A 12,813-nucleotide genomic window follows, 5' to 3' on the forward strand; every position below is an offset into this window, starting at 1 on the left:
TGAGACCTGCAATAAGTCTCCAGTTGCCTTCAGTTCACTAGGATGCAGTCTTGAATGGTTTTTAAAGCCAGATGTTTTGGTGGTTTCTCTTCTCAGCACTGGAGTCCCAGGCCGGGGAGGCCAGCATGAGGCCGGGATGCCTTGTTCTTCAGGAAGGACCTCAGTAGCCATGATATCCCTTCCATTTCTTAACTACCACACTGTGAATGTGAGATCTGCTTGTTTTGTATTTCAGCCCCTCCTACCAGTCTCAGCATGGTTTTTTCTTTATATCCTTAGTTATAGAAATTTTGTTCAGCTAGTCTTCAGGTAGTTCTCAATGATGGTTTTCTGTAATTCAGTTGTAATTTTGATGTGGTCATGGGAGGAGGCAAGCACAGCATTTATCTACTCTGCCATCTCGACCAGAACCCTTCGTAAGGACAGATTTTAATTAGTAATAAACTATTGCAATAGGGGAGAGGGTTCAGTGTGAACTGAATTCAACTTTGATTTGTGTAGACATAACTGGGTATTTTAAAAGGAGAATGAGAGAGTAGGGAGGAGGACAGTGGGAGCTTAAATTGAATCAGGGAAGTTGAAATTTACAAAAAGCAATAAAGGGGCATTGGTCCATGTAAATCCCATCTGGGTTTGTTAACTGGCTCTTACTGAAGTTAGGCCTGTATTCTTCCACACAGAGGTGGAGGCTGGGTCCTATCTTCAGGTGTTGGCTGGAATAAATAGAAAGTTCTCTTGGCAACCTTGAGTTTTCCCAGGCAGGAACTTAAGGGCATTGGAATAATTATCTTAGAGATGTGGCCTTGAGCTATTAGAAAGTATTCTAGTGTTTGTTCAAAAAACTATGCTAGTATGGACAACACCATTTGTACTTAGTATCTGCAGAGTTTATAGACCAAAGTTAAGGCCTGGTCCAGAAGAAGGCTCAGAGGAGCCTGACTAGAGTTTGCGCAAGGAGAGAAACTTTGTCAGTGGCCTCGTTGCTTTTCATTGGAAACCAATTTAGTTTGGGCACTTATAGTTTTACTTCCCTTACAGTAAAACCCACAGAATAACAAATTCAAAATAAACAAAACTCATCTTCCGAAAGTCTAGAACAGAGTAGGCTCAAGCCTCCTGTTCCTTGCTTCATTTTCTCTTGACTTTACCAAAAGCCTAGATCTTTCTAGAGCATATCCTTTCAAAAGAGGAGGTAGTTCCAAATCTGTTTATTACCAAATCAGTTAATTAGAAGAAATATGAAGTGAGGAATAAGATCCAAGATAAATTATCGACAAAAAGACACTGGGAGATCACATTAAGATTTACTTATAGCCTGTTAGTCTTCTACATAGATACTATACTTCTTGTCAGTGGTGGTCCAAATCATTGTCTTTGATCAATATCTTAACTCTCCTTCCAGTGGGGTAGAGTTTTTGGAAGAGCTTTGACAACTTCCTAGAAGGTAGGGACCAAAATAAACAGAGTGGTGAAAGGAGACAAAAAATAATATGCATGGAAGGTCTTTGAATTCTTGGGGATTATAATCTGACCCTTCTGTTATTTGAGAACTGATTTTTAGAATTGTACCTTTGACAAAGTTTTTTTGATGTTTGATTTCTATGTAAGTTGCAGGATGTTCTGGTAGTAAATGAAATTGCTTCGTAATCTCTCTGTGCCTAAGATCCTTCCTTGGCATAGAAGAGAGAAGGAATTATTTCTCATCTGACAACTTGCCTGAGAGAACAATTTGTCAAAATACAGAGTTTTGGTTCTCACCCTGGCTGGACACCCCATGCATATTTTTCACCAAGGATTACATTGCCCAACATTCAATGCAGACTGAAAACCATGCTGCTCTCTTAATTACTTTTCTCTCTGCAAATACTCATTAAGAGAGCTAGAGGTGTTTCAATAAATTGAATGTCCAAGGAAACTGTTTAATTCTAAGAAATCTCTTTGTTATCCTGAAGCTGGGTTCTTCCATTTATCTCTATCCTTTTCTCCACCTGTCACCTCTTGTATTCCAACAGTGGAATTACAAGCTCAGTCCTACAAAGGTGAAAAGTAATCATATTAAGTTGAAAGTGGACAATATCTTAGAAAATATTTTATACTACTCCTATATTTTACCAAAGAGAAAAGTGAGGCCCCAAAGGACAGAAATAGGATTATCTTTTAAATTACAGCTCAACTAGAATCAAATTTAACACATTTATACATATCTTAGTAGGTAAAATACACTGTAAAAGGTGCTGTGGGAGACACAAAGATAAATAAGACCAGATATAACTTCTGAATGGATAAGGAGAGTAGATAAGTATGTTCACAGGTAAGCATACAAGGTAACATAAGGAGATACAGGTAACATAAAATTATAGTGAAGGTTGGAAATTCTTTTCAGTTGAATGTAAAATTTTGTTAAAGATATTAAACAATAAAATAAATAAAATGAATATAACAATAGAATGTGTATTAGTGTTAGGCTCAGTGTTAGGCATTTAGTAATTTATAAAAACATATCTGTTCCACTTCTCTGTGATGTGGACGCATCTATAACACAACCTACCCTCCCCCCAATAAGCAGATATATAAAACATATAATCTAGGTTTGTTGGCTTCAATTCTGTAGCCTCTCTGTGTGGTGAAATTCTCTTTGGATAGCAAGTATTTCAATATTTATAGATTTTTAATTTAGTCTCTCCAGTGGTCAGAATTGTATTGATTTTAAACAAATTTTATCACTAGTTAAGCATGACTTCTTCATGGCAGACAGTAAACCAACTTGGTTAATTCATTCTGCTTTTATTTTACTTGTTTTCCTACCTAGGAGAAACTTTTCTTTCTTTGCTGTAAAACACTTAAATTTCTATAGCCTAAAAATAAAAAGTAGTCAGTGGCCAAGGCAAGTTCATGGAGTATCAGAAAACTTTATTTTTTCAATATTAGACACTTAATATTAACACCAGAAGTATTGATGAGGGCTCGGAGAGAGCTTGGAGTGTTAGCAGTCCTAGATTTGGCTGCCCAATGTACTTATCAAATCCATGAAAATGTGTGTGAGAATTCAGAATTCAAGAGGAAATCCTCAGTAAAGAGATGGAGGTGGGATCGGCTGCATAATAAGAGCTCAGCGTTAGTGGTACAGACTTGAGAATATCCTGAAGGCTCAGAAATATTAGGCAAGTTTTCCAGTCATACAAACAATAAGTTGCAGAACTGGAATGCATTTGACTCCTTTGTCCCCTTTGCCTGGAATTTTCCTGGCTTTAGCAGTGAAAATCATCAGGCCGGGGGGACTGGAGAACAGCTCATTTTAACTGACACTCACAGCTGCTGGGTTCCAAAGCTTAAGCTTTCAATTGGTATGTTATACGGTTTCCACTGAGGAGAAAGAGAACCAAAGACTAAGATGGGAACTTAGAAAATGTTAATAACTTAAAATATAGGAGAAGACTGTGAGTTCCATATTTATAGGACCATTTCTACATTTTTTGCCCATTTTATCCCCAATCTCTAGCACTATTTCTAAGACAGAGTAGATAGATGTTCAGTATATGTGTAATTAATTATTGATTGATGATTGGGTACTAGTGACTAGATGAATGAAGACGTAAGAGGATGGAGAGGGCATTATATCATAAGGGTCAAGAAGAGAGCTCTTCGACTAGGATAATCAATAACGATAAGTTACAATATTTGTTAAATAAAGGTGCTGATTTTGCAAACTGATGGTCATGAGAACCTTTAGGATTTAAGCTTTGTAGAGAGGGTCACATGGAAGCTTACAAACATTTAAGAAAGAATGAGGTAGCTGCTATTCGTAGGCACTAGGAGATAAGACCTGGACCTATAAACATATAAGGTAAGAGTGAGCCCAAACAAGGTGTTTTCTTTTTCCTTTGCTTAAGAGAGAGTCCTCTAAGTTAAAGGAAAAGGGGAAGACTCACTGGAGAGTAACAAAGCGACACACTGAGCAATAAGAGGAAAACCATAGGAAAGTTTCTTCCTGACTCAAGAGACATTGGAGGCAATAACAAAGACAGGAGTTAACACTGGAAGGACATTGGAACTTCTTTCTAAGAGATGCATAATAGCATCTCAGATAGGTGAAACCATAGCTCACTGACTTCTTTCAGTCTTTACCTTTTCAGGCTGAACTCTTCATGTTTCTTTAAGGCAAGATGAGTTTGAGTCCCTCACTATGCTGGTAGATCCCTTCTGATGTATCTTAAGCTTCTCAACCCACTCTAAATAGTCTGTACTCTAAAGAGAACATAATATATCCAAGTGTGGTATGACTGCCACACAGTAGAGCATGGCTATCATCTCTCTTGTTCTGGTCCTGAAACGTACCATGCAGCTTGAAATTTCATTAGCCTTGCATTTTGCAAGCCTCATCAGATCTAATATTTCTCTACTTGTTTCTTTCGCTTACTTTGTTGATGCGCAGCCTGTATATTTCTTCTGTAATTTTCTTTCTGCCACTGTAAAAGAAACAATACTGCTTTGGCTATGGAGAGGCATCTGTGCTCTACCTTGTTTATCATTAATAAACCCCCAAGCTCTGTTCTCATTTCCAAGCTACTAATGTCTGATAATGATTTCCACGTCAGAATACACACAGCTGGATATTCAAACCCCAGGTTAAATTTTGTTTTCTGACATATCACCTGTTTTGAGTTTGAAGGTAAAACTGATGTGTTGTGAAAGTTATTCAAGAAAGAGGAATATACGGCAATAAGAAGTTCTCTCTTTTGACCTAACCGCTACCAAACTACTAAGAAAAAAAATGTTCCCGTTGATCTCTGAAATCAATGTGTAGGAGCTCCAGCTCCTGAGGCAGGTACCATTACAGTTGTTATGCTATTAAAACTTCCGCAGAGCCATTTTTCTTGAAGGGTTGGAAAATTGTTTGGGGCTAGGTTGGGATTAGTTTGCTTGCTGCTGACATAAACATCTCTGAATTGTATTTTCTTACATGCTCAGGTAACCTAAGAACCTCAAATTAAAGAACAAAGCAGATTGACTAGGCACAACCAGACATTTTTTAAAGCAAAATTAAGTACAATAATAACAGCTTTCAGAAATTGTAAAAATGTCAATTCAAGAAAATTAGGTTTAATGTAAGCTTAGCAGTGGAATTTTATTGAAAATATTCTCATCTGAGCATGGAGCATTTAAATAATGAATTTACAAGGAGAAACACAAGGAAATCTCAGAAAGCCGTTACTTACAATGAGAAAAAACAAGTACACTTTAATGATTATAGATTTGAGTTTGGAATATTTTGCCTGATTTTCATTTCATTGCCTCTCTGTCATTGGAGGTCTATCTGATGATTTGGGTAAGTATCATGGGTGAATGTCTTTGTGTTTGCTCAGCAGAGAACAACAGTTACAATATGTAAATAGGGTGCTTCTTCCTTTTGGTTGCCTTGGGATATGTATAATAGATTAAGTTGGTTTGTGCAGAGCAAACAGGTCTGTATTACCAAGAATATGAATAATGTCGGTTTCCATAATTGCTAACATCTGGCTTTCCATAAATCTGTTAAATTGCATGGAAGCAGAATTAGATTTCTGTGTCATAAGTAAAGCAATTACATGGAACTCTGTAGGCAATATGGCCCTATATTCAACTGTGAAATTCTTTCATTCTGGAACAACAAATGCAACCCTAGGTTTTGTACCTTGTTTTTATTGGGCATGCTCAGGTTTCTTAATTTATGAGAGAAAAAAACAAAAACACTGCCAATATGTTTGCAACTTTGTAATGTAAAATAAGCAATTGTTATAAAAGCATATTATAGTTGAGCATTAATTGCCAATTTAGAGATTATATTTTAGAGGATACCATGGATTAAATATCTCTTTGTAGCCACTGTTTCTGGGTCTGTTTAAATTACTCTTCCAGGCAATTTCTTGAGCGATTTGTTAATAGGTCTTCCTCTGCCCTTATCCTCAAACATTTGACAAGAAACTGGGATGGAGAGAAAAGAGGTAAAGATGCCTTGCTATTTCAGTGTGGTTCCTATTTTGCTGTTTTTATCACACTTTGAACCAGACCCAAGGGCTTTGCAGATGAAAGTGCAATAAAATGTATTTCCTGAAGAGAAGGGTTGTGGTTATGCCTTAGGCTCAGTGAACAACCCAGAGAACAAATTTTGGTAAAAGTGGGCTCTGTAATAGTATGTCTGTAAATTTCCCGAATTTAAATAAGTTAAATAAATACATTGAACATCCACAGTATATTATATTATACTTAGCACTGAGAAGAAAAAAATGAAAATATTTAGTCTCTGCCCTCTTTGGAGATGGCTAGCCTAAACATGTAGCTGCTGAGAAGTTAATACAAGGACAGCATTGCATATAAGGCACAGAAGTTAATACAAGGACAGCATTGCATATAAGGTACAGAGAAAACAAAAAGTCAATATCAACTGTCTTGCAGTATGAGGGGTGGTGACGTTCGATCCTGATTTTGAAGAATAAATGGTAACGAAGATGGCATAATAATTGATAGCTTATCGATTAACTTATACTCCACTCCATTCCATATAAACTAAGAAAAAGTAGAGCTAGAGAAGGGGAAAGTAACAGGAAAAGGTATGTTCTAAGACACAGGTAAAGGAAATAACATGGTCTGTGTATCACCCATTGCTTTTGAATGGAAAAGAGAAGAAACAGAAGGTAACACTTGAAGTGTGAGATTGGGGCTCGTATGATATGCTAGGAGTTTGAATATTTTGTTATAAGCATCAGAGAACCACTGAGAGGTGGTAAGAAGAGGAGTGACATAGATAGATCTGCTTTTTAGAACACCACTCCCCTGTGCAAGGTATTTAGAGCAACGATTCTCATCTAGCAGAACAGATCCCAGATGTTTGGATCCTACTTTACACCAATTAAATCAGTCTCTCGTGGTGGTGAGCCTGGGCCCCAGTACTTTTTAAAGGGTTGCCAAATGTATCTATTGGACCCACAATAAAAAAAAAAAAAATCACTGGATTAGAGTGAGAAGTAGCTGAAGTCAGAGAGACCAGATATGAGGCTAATAGAATACTCTCAGTGATAAGTATGAAGATATGCGCTAACACAGAATTTGAATTTTATTTTGATACGATATGATAGACACTGAATTTAACACTGAATTTTATTTTTTATGATTACGTATGTGCCGAGCCATTGGTCTGTCAATTTACTCTCTATATCTCCTAGACTCAATACAAAAATGAAGAGAGTATAAGATCAAATGTTTTAGTTGTTAAAGCAAAAACAGGAGAGTAATGCAAATGTAATATTTTAGTATTGTTCCATGGTGGTATATATCTGAATAGTAAGCTGTATGCCACCTACTGTCATTACAGTGGGACTTTAGAGGAGATGAATGGTAACTATGAATTGGCATCATATGTAAAATTAGTTGACTGAAGCTATAATTGGTGGGACAAAGACAAAAGGTAAATCTTAGAATGAATTAGCTTCTAGACATATTATTGGAATTCCTTAACATCTTCTACTGTGTACTCCTGTTGTGAAGCCAAATTTTATACCAATATAGTGCATGCATTCAGTCACGAAAAATAGGTCATTTATTTCTCATTATTTTTGAGTCACAGCAGTTTCAGAATTTTAGCAAACTTTGACAGAGTTGTTATATCATTCTCAGAATTTCAACTAAAAATACTAAGGAGGATTCGTAGAAGAGTTTTTCCTTGAAAATGAGTTGCAATGTCTAGAGGGTAAATACATGAAAGCAGATAAAACCACAGTACATTCTAGTATGCTGGAAGATGACTTTAGACATTGAGTTGGCACAGTTACTGGAAAGAACTCTAGTGTGTCTATCAGAAGACCCAGGACACAGTCCTTGCTCTAACATGTACTAGCCATGTAACCCCTTAGCCATATCTGTACATCAGTTTCTTCTTTCATAAAATGAGAATAACTATTTCCGTCTTGCAATTATATGGCATGACCTATGGGAAGAAAAAGCTTTTAAAAACTTTGAAACAATATATAAATATAAGGTTAGCAGTAAAATTGATTTTATGCTTTTGAGCACTTTATTGCTTCGAGCACTTTAGGGGAAAATGCCACTGACAATTATTTTTTCTTTAGTCCATAATCCTTAAACAAATGCCTGCAACCTTATACATATTTAACATGAAATTTAGGATGTAGAATAAGTTAATTGACACTGTTCTTATTCTAACTTACTATCAGAATTAAGCCTTACAATCAGTAGCCTATGAATTGTTATCTACATGTACTCCTGTGTTCCTCCTTATTATCAATATGAGGACAATCTCTTACGTTATGGTGAATATTTATAGCACCTAGTACGCAGAACCTTGTGCAGAGCAGACTTTTAGTAAAAATTTATTGGAATCAATGTTGTCATCTGAAAGATATTTGAAGGGCATGACAGTAAATTAATCAGTGGAGTAGAATACTCTGATAGACAAATGACTAAAGTATTCAAATAGCATAAAGATTGTCATAAATAAGAAAAATCAAGTAGATTTTTAATTAAATTTATTGGAGGTGACATTGGTCAATAAAATTATATAGGTTTCAAGTGTACAATTCAATAATACATAATCTATATATTACATTGTGTGAGTGCTCTCCGAATTAGTACCAATTTAAGGAAGACATTTCTAAGTTACTCATTGATGGAACTGGCTGCCTTGTGAGGTAATAGAGCACCTGCTAGGGCCAGACAGCTATGTGTTTGAGATGTTGTTAAGCTAACTTGACCTTTGAATGTCAGAGAGGGCTAACTGGATTTATGTTTTCCTTCCATACCTGGTTATCAATGAAAAACAGCTACATATATGTGTGTCTTTCATTAACACCTACACCTTAAACTACTGTAGCTCTGGGACATTTTCTTATGTGGGCAAAAATGTTGCTGGCCATTAGGATGGTGAGGCTTGATTAGGAAAGCACCTACAAAGAATTACTCCCTCTTCTTTCACTGTTGGCCCCAGGACTTGGGGGCAGTCTAATTGGCTCAGGGTTGCCCTAATTGCCCACTTGTTCCTACTCAGTGGCTAATCTATTCACACCTTTTCTAAAAGACTCAGAGATCTCCATAGGTGTATCCACACTGTTAATGCATTAAAGTGTTTATAGTCTCTGGAGGGTATAGTTTTTTTTTTTTAAATATCCTAAACCTAGTTTACAACTGCTATTAGATACTTCAGTCCAACACTTGCGAGTTTGAGTCTCAGACCGGCCACTTGATAGCTCTTTGACAGTGAGCACGATATTTAACTTCTGTAAGCCTCAGCTTCCTTATTTGCAAAATAGAGTTAACAAATCCTCTAACACTGAGCTGCCTTGTAGAGTCCATGAAGTATTGCATGTGAACTCATTGACACAGTACCTGCCACAAGATAGATGCTCAATAATGTTAATTAATGCTATTGTAAATGATTATTATTTTCTAATAATTAGATTCTAAAGCTCTGTGTTTTCTTTACTGCAGACATTGACGAATGTGCCTTAAGAACACATACCTGTTGGAATGATTCTGCCTGTATCAACTTAGCAGGGGGCTTCGACTGCCTCTGTCCCTCTGGGCCCTCCTGCTCTGGTGACTGCCCCCATGAAGGAGGACTGAAGCGCAATGGGCAGGTGTGGACCCTGAAAGAAGATAGGTGTTCTGTCTGTTCCTGCAAGGTAAGACCAATGTGGTTCAGCAGAAATTTTAACCGTTCTTTCTCCTCCTCCCATTACTCTTTCCCTCCCTACCTCTTTCCCGCAATTTGTTAACTCATGTGTGTCCTGTAGTTCCTGAGAATTCTTCTCCTATCCTAATCGATGCTATAGCTAATGATGATGCTGAGTAGCAGGCAAACCTGCTCTTAGTGAAAAGTGAGGTATAGGGTTAAGAAGAGACTGCAGAGCATAGGGGTTGCACGGCAGAGAAGCCAATCAGAGATTTGTCTCCAGTAGTCAGAGACAGGTGGACTGCATTCTGAACAAATGGTAATGATAATACAAGGCCTTCTGGTAAATGATGTCTTCTTTGTTATTCTCTGTGCCGGGCTATTAAAGTTGTTTGGAAATGAGTCTAATGCTTATGAAAACAAGCATCGACTAGTTTTGCTTTATGCTTTGCAGAATGGACCTATCAAAGTATTTGATTTCTTTGTGCTTTATTTCATCTTTTATTGATCTTTCCTATTTATTTTCCTTTGATATTGCTTTCCTGTAGCTCTTACATAGTATTGTCTTTTTGGATGGGACTGTTTAATCTTGGACTTTAAAGGCATGGGAACCATGAGAAATTCCTTGCTTAGTTCCCTCTTAGAGAGCTGGTCTCCTGAGAATGTCATGGTACCCCTTAGAAACAGAGTTGAAGTGAACCTTGAAAAGTCTTCCAGTTCATTTACCTGCCTTCAAGTCTGCCACCCCTCCAACAGACCTGAGGGTACCTATTTAGGAAAGCTTTATTATCAATTCTTTAGATCATTTCCCCATAACACCCTTTTTTCCCTTATACATAAACCTACTTTGACATATCCAGACTTAAGTCTATTGCCCATTTATGGAGCACTTCCCATGTTCCAAGCACCCTGTAATTTAAAAACAGCATCACATTTAATATTTCATCACATTTGAAAAATGAAGAATTTGAGTTTCTAAGTAATGCGCCCTAAATGCCACAAGATAGAAATGTATAAGCTAGGATGTGAATTCCACTTGTTTGCCCCAAATTTTATAGTTTTCTCATCTTGCCACATGTCCTATAACACTCTAGATGATATCTGTTGATATAGTTGATATATGTAAAACCATTTAAGCCATCAGTCAATCCAACTTGACTGAGCTCAAACTCTCAACTCAGTACTACGTTAATTATTGTGTGAGACATTCCCTCAAGAATTTTTAAGTTGTTCAATAAAATATTTAACCATGTGGCACTGACTCAGAGGGAAAAATGTTGTAAAAGTAGAAGCTTATTGTGAGTTAGAATTGTTGAGGCCTTATCGAAGAAGTTGGCAATTAGACTTCTATTCAGAAGCAAAACATGGATGAATTTCTTTACTAGTTATTTTTTAGAAAATACTGTTTTTCCAAACAAATACTGACCCCAACCTGACCCCAAATCCTTGTTTAGGCTTTCTAGATTTCCATACCTGGAATATACAAAGAACTTTAGTTGAGTCTTGACTAAGGTGAAACCAAAATTTCTTTTTCAGGTTTTGTCTGATATAAATATTGCTACTCCAGCTTTTTTTTTTTTCACTTATGTTTGCATGAAATATCTTTTCCATCCCTTTACTTTCAATCTGTATGTGTCTTTTGATATGAAATGGCCCTTTTATAAGCAATATATGTACTGGTATTGTTTTTTAATTCATTCAACCACCCTCTGTCTTTTTACTTGAGCATTTAATTCATTGATGTTTTAAGTAATTTTTGATAGGTGTGTAGTTATTGCCATTTTAGCGATTGTTTTCTGATTGTTTTTGTACGTCTTCTTGGTCTCTTACATGTTGACAACTTTCTATTGTGTTGTTTTTAGAATCCTTTTTCTTTATTTTTCATATGTCTCTTATAGATTTCTGGTTTATGGTTACCATGTACTTCATATACACCAACCTATGTTTATAGCAGTTTATTTTAAGTTGATGGTCACTTAAGTTTGAACACATTCTAAAATCACTACAAAGTTTACTCCTTCCCCATTTATGATTTTGTCATTATTTTTTACTTTTGTATATCCCTTAAATTATTGTTGTAATTACACATGATCTCCCTACCTTTGCCTTAATCTTTGTATTAGCTTTATAGTTGGTTGATCCATTACTTTTACTGTTTGCCTTTGCAGCGAGAATTTTTTTCTCTCCTACATTTTCTTATTCATATTTTCGACCTTTTCTTCTTAAAGAAGTCCCTTTAACGTTTTTTTGCAATACTGATTTAGTAGTGATGAACTCTTTTACTTTTTTCTTGTCTGGGACACTTTCTTTCTCTTTTGGTTCAAATGATAGCCTTACCTGTTATCTTGGTTGTAGGTCTTTGTTTTTTATCACTTTGAATATTTCTTGACAATCTCTTGCATGCAAAAGTTTCTACTGAGAAATCAGCTGTTAGTCTTATGAGGTGCCCTTGTATATAACTAACTGCTTTTCTCTAGCTACTTTTAAGATTCTCTCTTTGTCTTTAATTTTTGGCATTTTAATTATGATGTGTTGTTGTGGGCCTCTTTGTGTTTCTCTTGTTTAGAACTCTCTGTGCTTCCTAGACTTATGTCTATTATTTTTCCAGGTTAGGGACGTTTCTAAATCATTATTTCTTCAATTAGGGTTTCAATCATTTGCTCTATCTTTTTTTGATAGCCCTATGATGCGAGTATTGGTCCACTTGATGTTGTCCCAGAGGTTCCTTAAACTTTCATTATTTTTTGATTCTTTTTCTTTTTGTTGTTCCAATTGGCTGTTTTTCACTACCTTGACATCCAGATTATTGAAGCTGTGCTGCCTTATCTAATCAGATCTTGATTCCTGCTAATGTATTCCACATTCAGTTATTATATTATTGATTTTTGACTGGTTCCTTTTTATAGTATCTCTTTGTTGAAGTTATCTCTGATTTTATCTACTCATTCTCCAAATTCATTGAGCATCCTTATAACCAGTGTTTTGAACTCTGAATCTGGTAGGTTGCTTGCCTCCATTTTGTTTAATTCTTGTTCTGGAATTTTGTCCTGTTCTTTCATTTGGCACATATTTCTTTGTCTCCTCAGATTTTGGCTGGCTCCCTGTGTGTTTGTTTATATGTATTAGATCTTCTATGTCTCCCAGTCTTGTTA

The 12,813-nt window shown here is 36.2% G+C and overlaps 1 protein-coding gene across 5 annotated transcripts in view; it reads left to right on the forward strand.

The window, feature by feature from the left end:
- NELL1 (neural EGFL like 1) overlaps positions 1-12,813 on the forward strand; it is a 719,285-nt gene that overhangs the window by 689,556 nt on the left and 16,916 nt on the right. For all 5 annotated transcript variants that reach the window (XM_039865670.1, XM_039865651.1, XM_039865633.1 and 2 more), the window contains one exon: positions 9,478-9,671. In XM_039865670.1, the coding sequence (XP_039721604.1) occupies positions 9,478-9,671 (194 nt within the window). The remainder of the gene's footprint in view (positions 1-9,477; positions 9,672-12,813) is intronic.

This window comes from Pteropus medius, unplaced genomic scaffold (genome assembly GCF_902729225.1).
Source record: "Pteropus medius unplaced genomic scaffold, Ma_sr-lr_union100, whole genome shotgun sequence".
NCBI classification, from domain to species: domain Eukaryota; kingdom Metazoa; phylum Chordata; class Mammalia; order Chiroptera; family Pteropodidae; genus Pteropus; species Pteropus medius.